Consider the following 20,095-nt stretch of genomic DNA (forward strand, 5'->3'; position numbering starts at 1 on the left):
GGGGGCGGGACTACAGTGGCGGGCCGGGCGGAAGGGGCGGAGGAGGGCGGCCTCTGGTGACGTGTCGAGGTCCTGGCGCGCACAATGGCCGGGGCGGGCGGTGGAGCCCGAGCCCCACCCAGTGCGGAGCGTGCCGCGGCCCGCGCAGGAGGCTGAGCGCCCCGGCCGCCGAGCGCGCCGGCGCCGGGCCATGTACTCGGGGAACCGTAGCGGCGGCCAGGGCCACTGGGAGGGCGGCGGGGCCGCGGGCGCCGAGGGGCCGGGACCGGCGGGGACGCTCAGCCCCGCGCCGCTGTTCAGCCCGGGCACCTATGAGCGCCTGGCGCTGCTCCTTGGCTCTATCGGGCTGCTGGGCGTCGGCAACAACCTGCTGGTGCTTGTCCTCTACTACAAGTTCCAGCGGCTCCGCACTCCCACCCACCTCTTGCTGGTCAACATCAGCCTCAGCGACCTGCTGGTGTCCCTCTTCGGGGTCACCTTTACCTTCGTGTCCTGCCTGAGGAACGGCTGGGTCTGGGACACCGTGGGCTGCGTGTGGGACGGGTTTAGCAGCAGCCTCTTCGGTGAGTTGGGCTGGGAGGAAAGCATCCTCCCCTCTGAAAACTTCCCGTTCCCTGCATTGCCACCATCTCTGCGCGTCCCCTCGCCACCCAGCCCACTCCCAGTTCCTCCCCGCGCGGCCTCCCCTCCAGCCCGCCCTGCAGTTCAGCTCCCGCGCCGGCCTCGCCTCCGCTCGTCCGCCCCGCGCCGCATGGCTTTTCCTTCCTCCTTCCTTCACCTCCTCTCGGCCTGCGGCGGCCCCGGCTCTGTGCCTGTGGCCGCCCCTCTCCCAACGCAGCCGGCCCGGCTTCAGCCCCAGCTCCTTCCCAGCTCCCTCCAGCCACTGTCCAGTTCATCTCATTTCTCTATTTTCACCTCCCGATACAATTCAACAGGCCACGAAACAGCGGCTTTACACTTTGAGGAAAGAAACGAGGGGCTGTAGAGTCAACAGATTCAAGAAAAAGTAACTCATGAAAGCTGGAGAGGGGGATGAGAAGAGATTTAATTCATTCAATATTGTTTTCTAAAATGAGAAGTAGAAATGTAGCCGAGTGGCAGGCAGTGTGTATTTCTTTTCTTTAATTTTGCTCATTGGCAGATGTAAACCTTTGAATGCTTCCTAGGAAGTGAAAGAGCTTCATTCAGGTCTTCAGAATGCAAATTGACTTGTGGCTCATAAGCTATTTTGACTATATTTTACCTCCTTAGTGGTTCCAGCACACCAAAATCTAAGGTGAGATTACATCTGGCTCTGAGAATCCCACCCTAGATGGACAAATAATTAGCTGTGCAGCCAGTAGATTTCATTAAAGTAGAACTTGATTGTTAAAATGAAGATTTATTTCAACAATATTCCTAATCCTGTGGAAGAGTCAAGTCTCACTGAGACTTGACATTTTGAAGGAGGATCTACCCAATGTATCGTTGAGGACATGATTTTCTAAGCTTGGCAAGTACCTTTTTGTGTGTGCTCCAGGAATTTCATTTGTACAGGCTGTGAAATGAGAATGTGTATTTCTCAGGTCTTAAAGTTCCTTAAAAAAAAAAAAATCCTGAAATGTATTGATAATTTATTACTGCTTTTGGCAGGTTTTTGAGAACAAAATCTTTGCAGCAGTATCAGAAATTTTCTTATTCACCAATCTCCTATGTTGTGGCAAACCCAAATATTTGATATAACTCACTCTTTGGTATTTTAAAGGAAACCAGAAAAAAAGTAATAGAAATCATGATTTCATTGATTTGATTGATTCAGTGATTCTAATATTCCAATACTACTTCCCCCCTCCTCAATAAGCATTAATGTGAGAATTTCATTTATACAAAGATTTGAAACTTGGGAGGGGGCTGTTAAGTGTATGTAGGTGGTAATATAGATGGCTAGGTGATTATATTATTTATATTTAAAATACCTGCCAGGCAATTTTTTTTAGGCAGGCTAAGTTTTCAGAAAGAGGGTGATCGAAGCTTAATTGTGAAATATCATCAGTAACGCTCCCTGAGATGGGCAACAGGTGTTTGATCACAGACATGAAATTTCTTATTTCCAAGAAGTGCTCTTTATGTGCTGGGAAGTTCTGTTTCTACCTGGACTTTGTGCCTGGGGCTTTAAAAACAGGGTGTGTGGAGTTCTTTATTAGTGCTAGCATTCTCCCTCTTCCTTATCTCCTCTCTGTGACCTCACTCTGCTGCTGCGTCTCCTTCTCTTCTATTGCTTTTTCCTCCTTCATTCCTCTCCCTGCTCAGGTCCCATCCTAGTCAGAAGGGATTATCTAAAACTGGTAGAAACGTTCACCACATGGTGTTTTGACTTCTGTGTTTCTCTGGGCATACAGTTACGCTTTCGACCATGACTTTATCCCTGTTTTTAAATTAGAGGTGGAAACTCTGGGCTAAGAGATTCAGAGACTTGTTTAAGCCCTGGGAGACAAGTCAACAGTGGAGTTATGATAGAACTTAAAAAGTTCTTAGCCAGGATTAAGAATTTCTTTGCGTGAAGTATATTCCAAGGATTGTGCTCCTAGATAAGAGTTAAAGTCGAAGAAAGGGAGGGTACAACCCCCCCCCCCCATTCTCCCTGAGCAAGAACTAACATGGAGTGTTGTAGGGGGAGGAAATTTAAAAATTCCCAAAGTGGCTGCTTGTTTCCAGTGCCCTATCAAGTGGAAAGCCCACTGGCCTGATGACACGAGAGTGGGTTCTGCTCTGTCGCCTGGCTAACCGATTGTATGGAGTTTCCCAGTCACTAAACTCTCCCGCCATCAGTTTTGTTATGTCATGGAGGAGTGAGCTAAATGTTCTTTAAGGTGGTTCTGTCCTATGTGCTTGGTGTTTTGAGGACTCTTTGGACATCTGTGGGTTAGAAGGTGCCTGGTTTTAGCACTTATGCTTTGTATCTTCTGCTCTGTCTCCTGAGCCAATAATAAGCACATGGTGTGGTTACACTTCCTCATATACCTTCCTGGGTTCCTCTGCACACCCTGCTGGAAGAAAGCAGGGTAAGTAATGCATACATACATGTATGAACAGGCTGGGCGGCTGCCTCATTTCACCGCTCACTTCCTGTTTCTTCAGGGAATGCTGACAGCAAGTAGAATCCCTGATATTCTTGAGGCAGAGGCTTTGACTAGACAGGACTGTTAAGATCGCCATTTCACTTAAACTGACCAGTCCGTTCAGTGAACTAGTCGATTTAATCCAATTTTCAGTCGAATGGCTTGTTTTACAAATGTCCAAGGTAATTTGTCATCTTCGCCTAGGCAGGCCCATTTAGTCCTGATCTAGATTTCAGTGAGTGTACTGGTAGGGAACATTAGTGTTCAAAGAACGCCCCCTCTAGCTGCACGATGACGATGACGGCTGAGACATCACATGGTGTATATATAGTGTGTCAGCCTGAAAACTGCCAGGGCAGTATGCCTTACACCCCCTTCGCGGTTGCCCCTTTAGCCACACAAATGTTCTGCGCATGCTGTATAACCAGCGTTATGCCAGAAGTTAATGGGGGGGGGTGGTTTCTTCACTGCCACCTCCCACCCCCTCCAAAAATCCAAATAACATATTAATCTTAGCAGAGGATGTTTAGATAGGCCTTTATCTTGGGATACAGAGATTCAGGGTCACAGAGCCAGAGGCTGGCAAAATGCAAGCCACCTCATGCTCACTTGGATTTCACAAGTAGGTATTATTTATATGAATATATTTTCACTTAGAAAGGCAGAAATTCTCCTTTTTAACTTACACCTAAAAACACTTGTGTGTATGTACGTTCATATAAAGATTTGTTATAAATGCATGTTCCCTTCAGTAGACCTTTTATGCACCTAAATATTTCAAAATGCTGGTTGTTTGACTGAATTAATCCCTTTGCAATAATCTGGTTAATTCACTAAAATAGTCTCATGATGCTACCACGAGATCCTACGGGAGGTTTTGGCACGGAAATGTCTTTCATTCAGCTGTTCTAAAAACACCCACTGACTAAATTGGCCACAGAAATATTCCTCGTCATGACAATGTGCACATAGTATGTAGTCTGTTTCCATAAACAGGTGGAACCACGCATTTCTTATAGTCTAAGCTCACAGTTCTGTATAGTTTTATTCAGATATTAGTATTAGAAAAAGCAAAACTTATAGGCACCTGGATAGCTCAGTCGGTTATGCGTCCTACTTCAGCTCAGGTCATGATCTCACCGCTCGTGAGTTTGAGCCCCACATTGGGCTCTGTGCTGACAGCTCAGAGCCTGGAGCCTGTTTCAGATTCTGTGCCTCCCCCTCTGCCCCTCCCCTGCTCGCACTCTGTCTGTCTCTCAAAAAGTGAATAAATGTAAAAAAAAAATACATATTTAAAAAAAGAAAAGCAAAACTTCTAGAATTGTATTACGAAAGTTCTTTATTTTTATGGGACATTATGATGTCCCCTCTTCATTATTATGTAATTTGGGGGGTAAATCTCTGTTGTTTTCAAGAAATTAGAAAATATGTAAGAAAGCATTTAATGACTTGCTTTCATAGAGGCTTATGTCCTAACAACAAATCAGACTCCAGTGGATTGTAATTGCTGTTGCATGAAATTACTTTTCTCTTAATATTGTTTACAATTGTATTCTTTCTTGAATTTTCTTCTTTCAGAGAAGAGTTCCAGTCACAAATGCATGTGTGATGCATTTTGACATTTACTGCTAAGATGAAATACAGAAATGAAAACCACACATCCGTTTTAGTGTTCTCAGATGTGATTAGATATATTTTATCATATTTTTATGCTACTGACCTAAGGAAAACAGTATTAAGAAAGGGTGACAGTTAAACAGCTAGGACCTGCAGCCTCAGTACTCCTGGGATGAACTGGAATACCACAAGGAGAGATTTATTACGGCACATTCACGTCCCAGCTGAGCCCTCAGCCTAGACTCATACGTGTTTCCTTTATCGGCAGTTGTCAGCAGACGCTTTGTCTTCCAGAATGGCGGACAGTCTCCCCACAGAATTCGATGTGATCATAATAGGGACAGGTCTGCCTGAATCCATCCTTGCAGCTGCGTGTTCAAGAAGTGGTCAGAGGGTTCTGCATCTCGATTCAAGAAGCTACTATGGAGGAAACTGGGCAAGTTTCAACTTTTCAGGATTGCTCTCCTGGTTGAAGGAGTACCAGCAAAAGAGTGATGTTGCAGAAGAAAGTACTGCCTCGTGGCAAGGCCTGATTCATGAAACAGAAGAAGCCATCACTCTGCGCAAGACGGATGAAACCATTCAACACACAGAAGTTTTTTGTTACGCCAATCAGGATATGGATGACAAAATTGAAGAGACTGATGCTCTGCAGAAAAATCCTTCCTCACTGACATCTAGTACTCTCACTAAACCTCTGGATTCTGCATGCTTGTCTGAAGAAACACACTCATATGTCACTAGCTACGAAATGCCCGCCAAAGACATTCCAAAAAATGATGGAGAGATTTCACTAGAAGTAAGTGGTGTAGAGGGCACCTTGGCAGAAGAAAAATATTGTGGAGATGAAACTTGTAGACACACAGTTTCAGGTGGAGATACAGACGAAAACAAACCTATAGAGGAAGACAACACTGATCAACTAAAGAGAAATAGGATTACTTACTCTCAAATAGTTAAAGAAAGCAGGAGGTTTAATATTGATTTGGTATCAAAGCTCCTGTATTCTCAAGGGTTGCTGATTGATCTTTTAATCAAATCAAATGTTAGTCGTTATGCAGAATTTAAAAATGTCACTAGGATTCTTGCATTTCGAGAAGGAAAAGTAGAGCAGGTGCCTTGTTCCAGAGCAGATGTCTTCAATAGCAAAGAACTCACTATGGTTGAAAAGAGGATACTAATGAAATTTCTTACATTTTGTTTAGACTATGAACAACATCCTGACCAATACCAAGCTTTCATGCAATGCTCATTTTCAGAGTACTTAAAAACTAAAAAATTAACCCCCAACCTCCAGCATTTTGTACTGCACTCCATTGCAATGACAGAATCATCTTGCACTACAATAGATGGCCTTAAAGCAACAAAAAACTTCCTTCAGTGTCTTGGACGGTTTGGCAACACTCCCTTTTTATTTCCCTTATATGGCCAAGGAGAAATTCCCCAGTGTTTCTGCAGGATGTGTGCAGTTTTTGGTGGAATCTATTGTCTTCGCCATAAAGTTCAATGCCTTGTAGTTGACAAAGAATCTGGAAGATGTAAAGCAATTATAGATCACTTAGGTCAAAGAATAAATGCTAAATATTTTATAGTGGAGGATAGTTACCTTTCTGAGAAAACATGCTCAAATATACAGTATAAGCAGATCTCCAGGGCAGTGCTCATTACAGATCAATCTATACTGAAGACAGATTCAGATCAGCAAATTTCCATTTTGATAGTGCCTCCAGCGGACTCAGGAACGTGTGCCGTTCGTGTCACTGAATTATGTTCTTCAACCATGACGTGCATGAAAGACACTTATCTGGTACATCTGACCTGTTCCTCCTCTAAAACAGCAAGAGAAGACTTAGAGTCAGTAGTAAAGAAACTATTCACTCCGTATACTGAAGCAGCAATAAATGAGGAGGAACTTACAAAGCCAAGACTCTTGTGGGCTCTTTATTTTAATATGAGAGATTCCTCCGGAGTCAGCAGAAGCTCATATAATGGCTTACCGTCCAATGTTTATGTCTGCTCTGGGCCCGACTGTGGACTGGGAAATGAGCATGCGGTCAAGCAAGCTGAAACACTGTTCCGGGAGATCTTTCCAAGTGAAGAATTCTGTCCCCCACCTCCAAATCCAGAAGACATTATCTTTGATGGTGATGATAAACAACCAGAGGTCTCTGGAACCAATAACATAATCATGGCCAAACTAGACTCCTCTGAGGGAAGCAAAAACCTAGAAAGCCCGGGGAAACATCTTGAAAACTAGGAAGAAGCAAACTGGAAGTGCTATTTTGGGCCTTCGTCCTGGCATCAGAGTATTTTCATTTAGAGGACAGTTTCCTATATGAGTAATTAGAACTGGTTATATGATGGATGCTGCGTAGATGTTGTCTTTAGTTCTGTTTGAGACATCAGTCATTGGATGTCTTTGTTAACCTATCAGTAACTGATTGACTGTGGACAAGGTTAACTTTATTTTAGTATTGGGTGTATAAGTGAGGGTTCCATAGTAGCAACTGTGCTTAACGGCAGGTAATATATTGTATTTGTCTATAACAACAATAATACCTAAGGAATATTTTAATTAGTTTTGCAGTTATTACAGTTGCTACCACCTCTGAATAGTTACACAGTAAATTATGTGGGTGTTTTGTATATGATATCAATGTACAGACATGATGGTAGCAATAGCAACTTACGCAAGTGCCAACTGTTAGAAGATTAGCTTTGCATGTTCCTTTATTTGTCAAGGTCTGGTGTTTACAATACACTTTGCAGTTCAGTTCCACTTTGCAGTTCAGTTCCCCCGTTTGACTCTTGTTAACCTATGAGTCAGGGACACCACCACAATCAAAAGATTACAGAAAGTGCTGGAGAATTCATTTAGTCATTGAAGAGTTCATTCTTGGGAAGTTTGTCCCAAAGGAAATCTAGGGCATAAGGTTAGTTCTGATTTAATACTTCAGAAAATTGCTGCAGAGCCCTGTGCTGGCACCTAAAAGAAAAGAACTTCCAACAACTCTAACTCAGGCCAAAAGGAAAAAGTATCTTGCCCCCAGGAAAAGGTACCTCAGATTGGCTGTTATGAAATTCCTAAGAAGAAGTGGAGTGAGGCATTTCTAACCTGGGATTACAGATGGTTTCTCAAAACCATCCATAGATTTCTAAACAACAGAAACATTTTTTTCCTAGAACCATCAGAAGCCAAAACTGTTGTACTACAGTTGTGAATATCTGTGGAGTTGCGAGAAGAGGTAAACTCCATCCACTTCAGTCTCCTGTTTCTGTTCCTTAGAATGATAATCCTATAGGAAGAGAGCCCATTAAGCCAATTTTTGGTTCCGGAATGGAGCATTTCTATGTGTTAGGCGCTTATTGTGCTTTCTAATTACAGTTTCTCAACAACCCTGTGAGGCTGATAGTGAATAGATTTTTAAAGAAGAAAGATAATTATTAATTTGCTCAGGGTCTGGTATGTGTAGAAGAGCCTAGGCTTTCTTCTAACATTAACTGTTATAAGAGTGCCTGTACTGCGGGAGGGGAAACATGCTCCTGGAAGTCAGTGCAGCATTGCTCCAGACTCGGGTCTCTCAGCTGATTCTCATCAGGGAAATGGGAAGATTAGGATTAATTAAAAATATAGTTTAGAGCAGTGGAGCTCCTGGCAGCAGAATTTGGCTAAGTTTTGAAAAGTAATGCTTTTTAGAGTATCTTTTGATCTGAACAACATGTTTATAAGAAATGCAGATGTTACTAGGCTAAAAGGTGAGGAAAAGGAGAAAAAGATTTAAGAAATTTACAGCTTACTGGAAACAAATTGTGAATTGGTCTTAATATTTATGCATATTTTGAATGTGATAAAGTGGTTTTATGGGGTATATTTTTAGGTTTAAACCCATCAAGATAATTTCACCATCTATAGAACTATACTTTGCTGAATTATTGTGAGGATTAAGTTAGGTAATGTGTATGAAATCCTATCCAAAGGAATGCCCCTAGATGACATTAATATATAGATTTATTACACTTCCACTCACCATTCCAACTGATACTTTGAATAATTTGACAGAATTGTGTAAAGTAGGAAAATAGGCAAGGAAAGATAGATTTGTCTTTTTAACTTAGGGGGAAAAAATGAGAGTCTTGCCCTTAAACTCCCTACTCAGCATCATAGTATATTTAGAAAGTTTAGGATTTAAAGACAAACCAATTAAAAAACAAGTAATTATGAAATAACTACTGGTGGAAAGACTAGCCTGGATGTCGGTATGAAAAAAGAATCGGGCCCACTTTACATATGATAAGGCCATTCGTTCCAGATGAATTAAAATGTTGATTATAAAGGTAAAAATAAAAAGACTACAATTCTCATCCCAGCAGTACAAAAAAAAACTTTATGGCAGTGAAAAACATTATTGGGAAAGTAGGTGAGATCAACTAAAGAAAAATGAAAAATGGACACCAAACAGGAAGAAAATGAAAAGATTGGGTTAAAAAAAAAAGCGGCTAGCATTACACATGAATAAAGTGCTTAATGTTTTTTAAAAAGTAGATGCAAATCCGTAAGGCTTTCTACTCTTTACTAAGCATATTAATGAAAAGATACAAATGAGAAGCTACAAATAAAAGTGAATTCTTGGAATGATAATTCAGATTTAAATAGTATTAAAAATGCAAATTGAAACAACTTTGACCTAGTTTATGCTATTACAGCAAAACATTTTAAAATTCACGTGTCTTCATGTCAGTAGCATTATTATATTAGTAATTTTTAAAAGAATTATTTAGATGATTACAACAAGAGCTCTGTAACCAATCCTTTTTTGCTAGATCAACTCACTTCGAATAGCATATGCCTACAGAAGTATTTAAAAGAAAAATAAGCTACTTATACAAAGATATTTCTAGCAATTTCATTCATATGGGTTTAAAAAAAAAGCCCCAAATTGGGAAATGGATGAGCAGATTTTGATGTATTGGTATTGCTGTTGTAGACTGTTATATAGTCATTAAATGATATTGCTATATGTAAAATTGTATGAACAAATGTTAAGTGAGATTCAAAAGTGTTAAATTATTTTATGTACTGATTATATTTATGTAAAAATTTACGTATCTACATTGAGAAGAATCAGAAGAAAACATGTAATTAATTGGAGTTTAACAATAAGGGGTTCTTTATTTTTTTTCTGTAAAATATTGTGTGCAATACAAATAAAAAATAATTGGTAACGTGGTTTACTGATTTGGTGATAAAGTTACTTTTTTTTTGGAAACTTCTAAAATTCTCCTTCAAATTGAAAAAAAAAATGTTAAAGTCAAAATGTTAAAGTCAAAAGATAATTCCAAACACATGGACAGAATGTTTTACAACTCTTGATGGAAGGGACTTCTTGGTTAGGATGGATTTTGTATCTTTTGTATCTTTTCTTAGTTGCTCAGTATTAAGAAATAAGAGGGTACACTGTGACAATTTTTTTTTAATGGAAACCCCAGAACCCAAGGGTGGAAATAATAGAAATAATATTAAGGCATTCTAGGACATCAATATGAAGACATTAAATACTAATTTAAGTGTGGACCCAAATCCAAGAATGCCAGGGAACTGAAGGATGGATTTGGATTCACAGACATGGCTAAGCCTCCATGTAAGGAGTATTCTCAGGGAGACGAGCTAAGGACAAATCTCAGGGGACTGAGGATGCTGGCAGACCCTTTCTTCCTGTCAGCCTGACAGATCCAAAACAAGATGATTGACTTCAACAAACATCAGTCGAATATCAACTATGGGTTATGAATTGACATTACTCTAAGAGTTCAAAATAGAGAAATGGATACGTTCTTTTGTACCTGAGAACCATTCTGTGAGAACATAAAACCTTCTTATCTTAATGAGAATATAAACGTTTTCTATCCATCATACTCTCCATTATCACTACCACCACTCCCTTCCCCAAAAGAAAAAGAGAAATCTGATTTGAGATGCACAGCATTCCTTTGTAGGGTGCCCAAACCTTTTACTACAGTTGGAAGCAAGTAGTTTAAGAGTTGAAAGGTAGATCAGTTAATACTTTCTGAAATCGATTTCAGCTAACATTCAGTTAATTAAGTTTCTGACATTAATCGGAAGTTTTTTGTGTTGCTCAGGGGAAGGTGTAAAGAGAAGGTACAAGAGATTGGGTCCCAGGAGCCCAGGGCACTGAGAGCCCCGGGAGTCAGAAGTGTAAATAAACCAAAACGATGAAGCAGATCATAAAGTGTCAAGGTCAAGAAATTCTGATTAGGATTATTTTTATTTCCTTCCCCTTGGGTGCACAAACACAAGTCATTCTCTTACTGCTTTAAGGTAGTTGCCTCATCTTTGGAGACTTTAAAATTTTTATTTCAGTATTTTTACCTTCATCATAAAGAGGCATTGCTTCTAGTATAGTTCTTATTCTTTTAACCAATGACCTAATGTATTCACATTTTAACAGCAGGGGATACAATACCGCCAGTTCTCTAAGGCATGAACAAAGAAGCTGATTCAGCTGAAAGAATTGGACTGTAACATGCATATTATGAGAGCAATTCTGCCACAGCACCGGTAGGAACACAGTGCTTTTTTCTCTTGACAACTACATTTTCTTACATGAACCTCAGGACAATTATGTCAGGTAAGAAAGGGCAGGTATTTATACCCATTTTCTAGATAAGACCAGGAGGAATTGAGTGTCTGACCTGGACGCACTTCTAGTAAGTGTTTAGAATCGAAGTCGAACTTCGAGTCAGGTTGCCTGACTCTCAGCAGAACGGTCTGTCGCATGTAAGACTGTGTAACACAGAAATCACTATTATAAAAGTGGCTCCTAGAATCTGAGCGTACATTTGTTTTCCAAAAAAAGCAAAAGATCTTCCTATAAATTAAGATTTGTGTCATTAAAGTGGGGGACGATGGGTTGGAAGTGGGTGAAGGGTTAGGATTACTCAGGCTCACGCCCGAAATCAAAGCAGACTGTATCCTGGTACTTATTTCAAGAGCTTCATCTCTCATAGGCAGTGTCTGCTGGTTCCTGCTGTTGTCTCCCTGCTGTTTTTGCTGTTGCTAAATACGTGTTTAATTAACACTCTGAAAAACTAATATGAATAAAGGCATGTCTGCCGTCAGAGGAAACAATGGCTTCAGAAGTTCAGTGTTGACAAAGGTTCATAGGAAGAAAATACCTGTTTGTAGTTGGGTCAGGAGATCCATCTTTAGGCATGTTCTAGTTTTCAGGAAATAAGAATCCTTGCGGATGTTAGTGCCATGGACTTTATGCCAGTTCTTTTTATTACTCGTCACATGATTGAACCTCTTGAGCACACCATGTCTGTTTGAGACTTGTGTTCCTTTATTTATTCATCCCCTATAGTTAAAAGTAGAAATATTGCTAAGTCAGTATAGGGAAGTGTTATTTTTGCATTATAAGTTAATTTCATCATGATGACAAGTTTAAAGTTTTTATCTTAGTTTCAGCATTTCTATTACCAATTATAAAGAAGAAATTGGGGGGAAATGTACTGCCAAGGAAGAGCAGAGAATCTTGTTTTTAGGCAATTAATGTAATTGTTAATTTCCTAAAATGATTTCAGTGAAGTATTATGGAGAAATGAACTGTATGTCCTTCTGTTCTTTTAACAGTCCCGCTTTCTGACTGCATAACACTATTTTTAATGGCCTCTGTTGAAACAAATACCAACCAGGTGTTTATTAAAAGGAAAAAGCAGAAGGTGGGAAGTCATTTGTCATGGAAGTATAATCTTTAAAGGAAAGTCTGAGTGCAGTGTGCCTCCACATTCTCTGCAGTGTCTTGCACCTCACAGGTGGGCAAAAATAGATTTGCTGGTTGGGAAGACCAACTGGCACTTTAAAGCACCTCTTTCCTTCCCTGCCCCCCGTTTACCTTCATCACCTCATCCCAGACAGAGGACTCCTGGTGCTAATCTCTGGGGAAATGTACCAGAACCATGGTCTGGGGTCTTTTTATTGGTAGTACAGATCATTAGTTTTATGATAAGCCTATGTGTGTCAATAAAAATACCTAAAAGTAGGGAACGTTTTTAATAACCTATAAGATGTTCCACCTAATACCTTTACTAATTTTCTCCCATCAAGGTAGTTTTTCTCAAACCTGGGTGATTTTGCCTTTCAGGGGACATTTGGCAATGTCTGGAGACATTTTTGGTTGTTAGAACTAGGAAGGGGGTGCTATTAGCACCTAGTGGGTAGAAGGCAGGGACACTGCTAAACATTCTTCAGTGCACAAGACAGCCCCCTCCCCCCCCCCCCCCGCCCCAAGGATTATCCAGCCCCAAATGTCAATTGTGCCAAAGTTGAGAAACTTCATTATAGTCAAGTTTTGAATATTTATAATGAATTTGTTTTTCTTTCTTTTACCTTTTTTCTTCCACATCTTCTGACTATAAGTGCTTCTTCAGCAGGGTCATTGTCAGTGGGAACTGCAGTCCTGGCTGCTCCCCTGTGTTCCCTCCCACACCCCTGTCTGCCCCTCTCAATAATCAACAGTGGCTTCCTTCTGAAGCATTATGATAACTCAAACTCCAAAACAAAACTCAGAGAATTAGAGAATATATCTCATCCTGCCCCAATTGTCAGTATAGATTAGAGATTTTGTGGTTTTTTTTTTAATCATTACATCCAGAAATAAAATAATTCTGCAAAAACATTTATAGAAATGCAGGATGATATCTTATTTATTTTAGTGTTTTTTGTAATATTAACTTATTCTTTTAGATGATATCTTTCTATATATTGCAAACAACTACCTCAAAATCAACATAAAAATATTTTAATATACTTTTTTTAGAGGGGTGCAGTTCACTTGACAGGCTATAGGCAAATTAATCAAATTACACGTATATAATAATATCTTGTGAGTTTCAGAGAAGCCAATCCAAGACGAAATAAACCACCCATAATTGATTTGTACCCACATTTACACTCACTAATGGTTCACCAAGCAATGAGAGAGAGTAGAGCTTGACATTTTGTAAACAGGGGTTAGCAAAACAATACCTAAATTGTAATGGAATGGGTTTGCATTGTTAATGTGGGGAAGAACCTTAACTAAATTACACTGCAAAGAGAAACAGGGTTCAGTACAATGACACATTTATGGAACACTGTCCTCCAGTTTTTCTGCTGGATCCCGGAAATGCAGAGATAGTAACTGTAACTAACACTGAGCACTTCCTCTATGCCAAGCACTGCTCTAAGTGTTTGCTATATTCCTCTTAATCCTCATAACAGCCCAGTTGGGTACATGCACTTATTATCCCCGTTTTGCAGATGGGGAAACAGACACTGCAAAGACAAAGAACTTGACCAAAACCACACAGCTGGTAAGTGAGAGAGCTGGGCTTCAGTGCCAGGGAGTCAGACTCCAGAACGCACAGGCGTAACTGAGATGTGATGTGGGGTTTTCAGAAGGGGTCAGAGCAAGTCCAGGAACAAGTGCCAGGAACCATTCTAATATCTTTATACATATCATCTCATTTTTAAGATAAGGCAGGTATTAACGTTGCCATGTGTAGATGAGAAATCAGGCTCATAATTTCCCCAAAGTTATAGAATTGGGAAATAGTGGAACCCCCATGCCATTGGGGCTGACACTGGTGCACAGCTCACTACTGCATCAATCAGGCTGTGATCACTTCTGTGATATAGGTATGGGTATAGACAAACTTCAATGGATGCACAGAGAATTTATTTTGTCTGACTAGGGAAATCTAGGAAGGCTTCATGGAAGAAAAAGCCAGGGCCCTGAAGATCGAGAAGGATTTCTAAAGGCCATTGTGAAGAGCATTCCACACACGGAGAACAGAGGAAACAGGCATGGGGACAATGAGGTTGCCTGCATGATGTGGAGAGGTGGGGCACAGGGGATAGGGCCCAAAGTATCAATCATGTTGAACCATGATAATTTTCAGTTGTGTTGAATCATACTAATTTCCAGTCTGTGATATTTTCAATACCAGGGGACTTGTATTCAGTGGATAATGAGGAGCCGCTGAAGTTTTTCTAAGTAAAGCTTGTGTTTAAAGGGATACCTGATGGCAACGTGGAGAGAAGCTGGGAAGGTGCAGAGACTCCGCGGATGACTGGTAAAGAGGAGAGATATGATATGGCCTGGGCAGGGCGGTCAGAGTGCAACAGGCAGAGAAAAACATGGACCTGGAAAGAAAGAGAAAAGAGCTGAGAATGACTGAATTTTCAGCATTGGTACTTAATGAGTGGAACACATTTAACCAAAATTGGGAACAGGTTTTGAGGAAAAACAAACGAGTTTGGTTTGGTCATACAAGGATCAGGAGTAGTTCTGGAAGGTCTTAGAGAGTTTTGTATGCTAGGGCATTTTTGACTTTGTCCTAATGGTATTGCACTTAATGTCATTAAGCAAGGAAATGGGCTGCATCTGGATATGTATGGAGGATGAATCCAAGGGCAGCAGAAATGTCGAAAGGAGACCGGATAGAAGGCTACGGAAAGAGATGATGAGAGTCTGAACCAAGGTCGTAGCAGTTAGGACAGAGGACAGACCTGAGAACAACTGGGGACATTAAATCAGCATGACTCAGTGATTGGTTGTGAATGCTTTGAGGAAGCGAGGGAAATCGGAAGACAGTCGAGAAGGAACTGGTAGATAGGGACGTGTTGGGAATGTAAACATGGCACTCTGCTGGGTTTGATGTGGTAACTCCTGCTCCTGGATTAGTTCCTGGTGGGGAAGATTCCTATTCTAGGATTCTTGGGTATACATTGTTTTTTGTCTGTGTGTTTTTGTTTTTGTTTTTGTTTTTGTTTTCTCCTGGGCTTGTCAAGCCTCAAGGGTGTGAGTCAGAGGCTGCCAGTACCTTGATTACCAGAGAGCCCATCCAAGACTTAGGCCACATAGAGAGCAAGCAAGCCAATGATGGGAGGAGAGAGGCAGCACTCTGGTGAATGATTTCAGACCCCAAGTTTACATGGTTCATGTTCTATTTCTAGTGGACAAGGTGCCTGCAGCCAGTGCCACTTTAGACTTCCCAGTTATGTAAAATATCCAGGTTTTTTTTTCCCCTAAAGGAAAAAAAAAGTGACATAGAAATAGTAAATGAGGTAGGAGAGGTGTTGTAAAAGCCAAGGGGAATTTCAAAAAGAGCCTGGTCTAAGGTGTTGGTATTACAAAAAGGTTGGGTATACTAATGTTTTAGCATTAATCAATTGATTTAAATTGATAACATTTATCAATTGATTATCAATTGATAAAATTCTAGAACAATGGCTTTAAACTGAAGAGTATTTATGAATCAAATGGGAACATCTCTAAACTACAGATTACCAGGCACCACTCCCTCATTCTGGGTTGGTGAGTATACAGAGGGCAACTGTAATTGATTGATGGGTGGGTAGTGGGTTGTCATGCCTTGTGACATAAATAAGTGGGAATAAAATAAGTATCTGATGATACAATGGTATTTAATTGGATACAATGGGATTTAATGTATCTTCTGGTGCATATTTTGGCAAGTTGTATTAAAAGCATTAAAATTTTGTCCATCATCTTACCCAACAATTATATTGCCAAGAATTTATCCTAACGAGGTAATCATAGATGTATGGAAATATATAGCTGATAGATTATAATGTCCATGACTAATGCTTATTAGGTGTGCACTACATGCTAAGTATTGTTATAAGTGCTTTATGCATATTAACTCTTAATCTTTATCCCAACACTGTGAGGTAGTTAGATACTATTACCCCATTATTCAGTTAAAGAGAGTTAAGCCCCAGAAGATTAATTTGTTCAAGGCTTCATACAAAGTGGAGGATATAAGACTGAAACCCTTGATGGTTATGTTGTACTGTCTCTCCTCACAGAATTGTTAGGATAGTCAAAAATTGAAAGTAATCTAAAGACATGCAGTGTGATACCTAAGAGAGCAGATGTCTCAGAAATCAACATACCAGCAAGCAAATCACTCAGGACTCAGACTGTGGAAACACTCTTGACCTCCTCTTGCCCCCAAAGATGATCAGAACATATCCCATCATACCTCACATCCTTGCTGAGGCCAGTTGGTGCCGAAAGGGAAAGGCTCTCCGGTCAGTGACGACCCGAATCTTTATGGACCGGTGTGTTTCTCCATCTGAGCCAATCCTGAGCTCCCGCCATGTGTGCTCAGCCTCTCCTCATGAGCACCAAATTCTCTTGTATCTTCAGCCTCTTCCCTGAACATCTTCTCTGTTTCCTTACTTTTCCTTAATGCTGGCAGCCCCCATGGACCCTGGTTTCCCACCACCAAGCAGAAACTGCCCTCCACCCCCCGCCGCCGCAATGCCTTATTATAATGTTGCTAAGTGAACATTGTTAAATAGAATAGAGGGTGCTGGATGGTGAGTTGGGGTTCAACAACAGACCACAAGAGAAGCTGAGATAGTTTATTACTCATAGGTCCTGGAGGAAGCACATGACATACCTTGAGGGGTCACAGAGGGAGATCAAGGCAGGGTGCTGGCAGGGAGAGGCAGGACCCTAGCACATATGCCTTTATTAGGGTCCATGGGCAGAGTGCTTTGGGGTTCCCCAGTCAAGGCAAGATGGGTCAATTCAAACCAGAAAGAGTGTGGTGTGGGTATGCTACACAAAGGTCTTATCTGAGGCAGGCGGGGAGGGGAGACTGTTGATTGCAAGGGCTGTTGGGAAAGTCACACGAGGAACTTCTGTCTGTAGGCTACTTCCCGGGGCTAGGGTGCATGAGGGGCTGCTGTGAAAGTCCCTGAAGGCTGTTTGGCCAAACAAAGTGGATGCTGAGGCAGCAATAGCATGGAGTAGCTTAGCTGAACTCTTAACATACCCCATAGACCCCAGGGCCAGGGAGTAGAGAAGGTGACCCACTGAGTATCCCTGTGGCTTCCAAAGCATTACTCCCTCATATCCCTGTGAAACCTTTTGGTCCCTCTACACTCGCCCTCAGTGAGGCTGCCAAATGGAACTCAGCTGTCACACAGAAGGGCAGGGGGTGTAAAGCTTGGGCTATTGGCTCATATTCAGAGTCTTCTCTCCCACTCCCAGATCATCCCCACCAGTTTACCGTCTAGCCACCACCCCGGCTGCCTCTTGACTTGTGACCACCCCGTTCTGTTCTTTGGTTAAAGAGCCTGTCTTCTGATTGCCTCCCACTTGCTACCTCCATATCCTCAAGGAATTTTATTCATTTTGTAAATTATTTAAAAGTTTTTAAATACAGAAAAGTGCAAAGGGTGTGATACAGTGCCCATATATCTGCCACCCACAGTGGTCAGAGATGAACCTTCCTAATTTTATTTTAACCTATCTTTAAAGAATTAAAAATTACAGGTAACATTTACATCTATGTATTTCTCTCTTTAGTTCAATCCACCTGCTCCCTCCTAGAGGTCACTGCAGACATGAATGCAACATGAAGCCAAGCAGTGCTTCCGTTCTTTTGCTCACAATTTATTCACCCATTTCCCTTTTTTGATGGACCTTGGGCTATTTCCTGTTTTTCACTATAACATAATAAACGGTGCCTCAAAGTACATCCTAGTTACATCTTCTACTCAACGTACAAGAGTTTCTCTAGATCTGTGCTGTTCAACATGGTAACACTACTCTGTGCCTCTTGAGTGCTTGAAATGTCACTAGTCTACACTGAGATAACACACCAGATTGTGAAGATTTAGTATGAAAAAAATACAAAATATTTCATGAATTAGTTTATGTTGATAACAAATTGAAATATTTTAAATATGTTGGGTTAAATAAAATGTTATCAAAATTAATTTTATCTGTTTCTCTTTGCTTTATAAAATGTGGCCACTAAAAGACTTAAATAATATATGGCTCACATACTTCTACTGAACAGCACTGCTCTAAGGCATATAAGTAAATTTGGAACTGGTGGGCATGGGTAAATTTTCAAATGGGTTTTTTTTAATTATCTTTCAGTCCCACCCCTTTATATAAAGCCCCCCCCCCCAAGTTTCTTGGTGATCTTTTCTCTTCCTGAGCTCCTATGGCACATAGGTCTGAATGTCTCGTTTGGAATTTCAAATATACAATTTTGTATTTTGGTTTGTCTTTCTGTGCTGCCTTTTCCCCTTCACATCAGGGACCATATATGATGACTTTGCTTTCCCAGCAGTAAGCTCAGAGCCCCACATGTTTAGAGCAACTTAAATATTTAAGGAAGATTTAGACGCTCCTGGCATGGTACCTGTCTGCTTTTAAGCTGTGACTTGTCCTGGAATAATTTTATCTTATTTGCCTAAAATATGCCTCAAGTTTCTTATGCATACAGGATTTACTCTACTCTCCCTACTATGAGAAAATTGCCTAGGAAGTAACATTAGTCTTTACTCTGCTTCCCTTTCTGTGAAGAAACTGCTGTTGATATCTTTCCAACACACGTCTCACTTCTAATGGGTTCTGGAGTCTCGGTAACTGGCTAGGCCAGGGCAGGCTTCACGTGTACAAGGCCATTTAGTTAGGTTTATAAAAGCTCCTTTCCAAACGACATCACCTTCAGCTATTTTCCCGTATGTTACATCTGGTTCTATTAAACATGGCAGTGGGGCAGCCTATACAGAACTGCAAAACGCAAGGGCAGACAGGAATTAAGCTAGAGGTGAGTAAACTATGATGAAACTTAAAGCTGTCGATACTACATAGACAAGGTCCCCTCCCTCAGAGCTGGAGCTTTGTGAGTGACGCAGCCTTTGGTATCCCTGTGGGATTCCATTTTGTGAAATGAAGTAGTAGTTTCTTGTGTTCCTCCACTGGTGTTGAGTCCGTGAAGGAAAACCTGGGAAATGAGCAAATAGCCACAGAGAGATTATATTAAAGGAGATTTGATTTTAATCTAGACCTACCATTCCCAAAGTCGGTCAGAATCATCAGGGGGGTCTCTTAAACATGCAGATACTTGGGTTGCATTCCAGGCCCCCTAAAGCAGAATCTTCATGGGCCTTGGAACCAACATTTAAACCACTTCTCCAGGAGATTCATTTGTGGCTATTTCAAGAGCTGGCATTTGGAGTCACTCTTCCTACCAAGGGAGACAGACTCAGATGTAGAGGGTTTTAAATTAAACATCAAGGGAGAATCTGTATAAAGCCCAATCTGACAATGTGGGAGAGAAGGTGGAAACAGCAGCATATGAATGGGTCTGGAAATCAACTCCACTGCAGCACCTGCTAGCTTTGAGTTGTGGCCTTAGGCAGAATACTTGTAAATCTTTCTTTAGCTTTTTTCCACTTGATATTCCCAGCTCAGGATGACTAAGACTCACGAGAAAATGATCTTTTCTTGCCTATCCAAACTGTTCCACGGTAGTCACAGATA

The 20,095-nt window shown here is 41.0% G+C and overlaps 2 protein-coding genes across 3 annotated transcripts in view; both read left to right on the forward strand.

Annotated features, from left to right (window-relative positions):
- The first annotated feature begins 54 nt into the window (after positions 1–54).
- Positions 55–20,095, forward strand: part of OPN3 (opsin 3) — a 44,042-nt gene continuing 24,001 nt past the window's right edge. Inside the window, exons 1-2 of one of the 2 annotated variants that reach the window (XM_045049235.1) lie at positions 55–563; positions 4,677–4,756. In XM_045049235.1, coding sequence (XP_044905170.1) covers positions 191–563; positions 4,677–4,717 — 414 coding nt within the window. In that variant the 5' untranslated portion in view covers positions 55–190 and the 3' untranslated portion in view covers positions 4,718–4,756. Of the gene's footprint in view, positions 564–4,676; positions 4,757–20,095 lie in introns of those variants that run through there. The other variant, XM_003999138.6, reaches the window with a different exon arrangement.
- On the forward strand, positions 424–9,947 carry CHML (CHM like Rab escort protein). Its single transcript, XM_006942644.4, has 2 exons — positions 424–563; positions 4,984–9,947. The coding sequence occupies exon 2, from the start codon at positions 5,011–5,013 to the stop codon at positions 6,970–6,972; it is 1,962 nt and encodes a 653-aa protein (XP_006942706.1). The 5' UTR covers positions 424–563; positions 4,984–5,010; the 3' UTR covers positions 6,973–9,947.

This window comes from Felis catus, chromosome F1 (assembly GCF_018350175.1).
Source record: "Felis catus isolate Fca126 chromosome F1, F.catus_Fca126_mat1.0, whole genome shotgun sequence".
Classification (NCBI taxonomy): Eukaryota; Metazoa; Chordata; class Mammalia; order Carnivora; family Felidae; genus Felis; species Felis catus.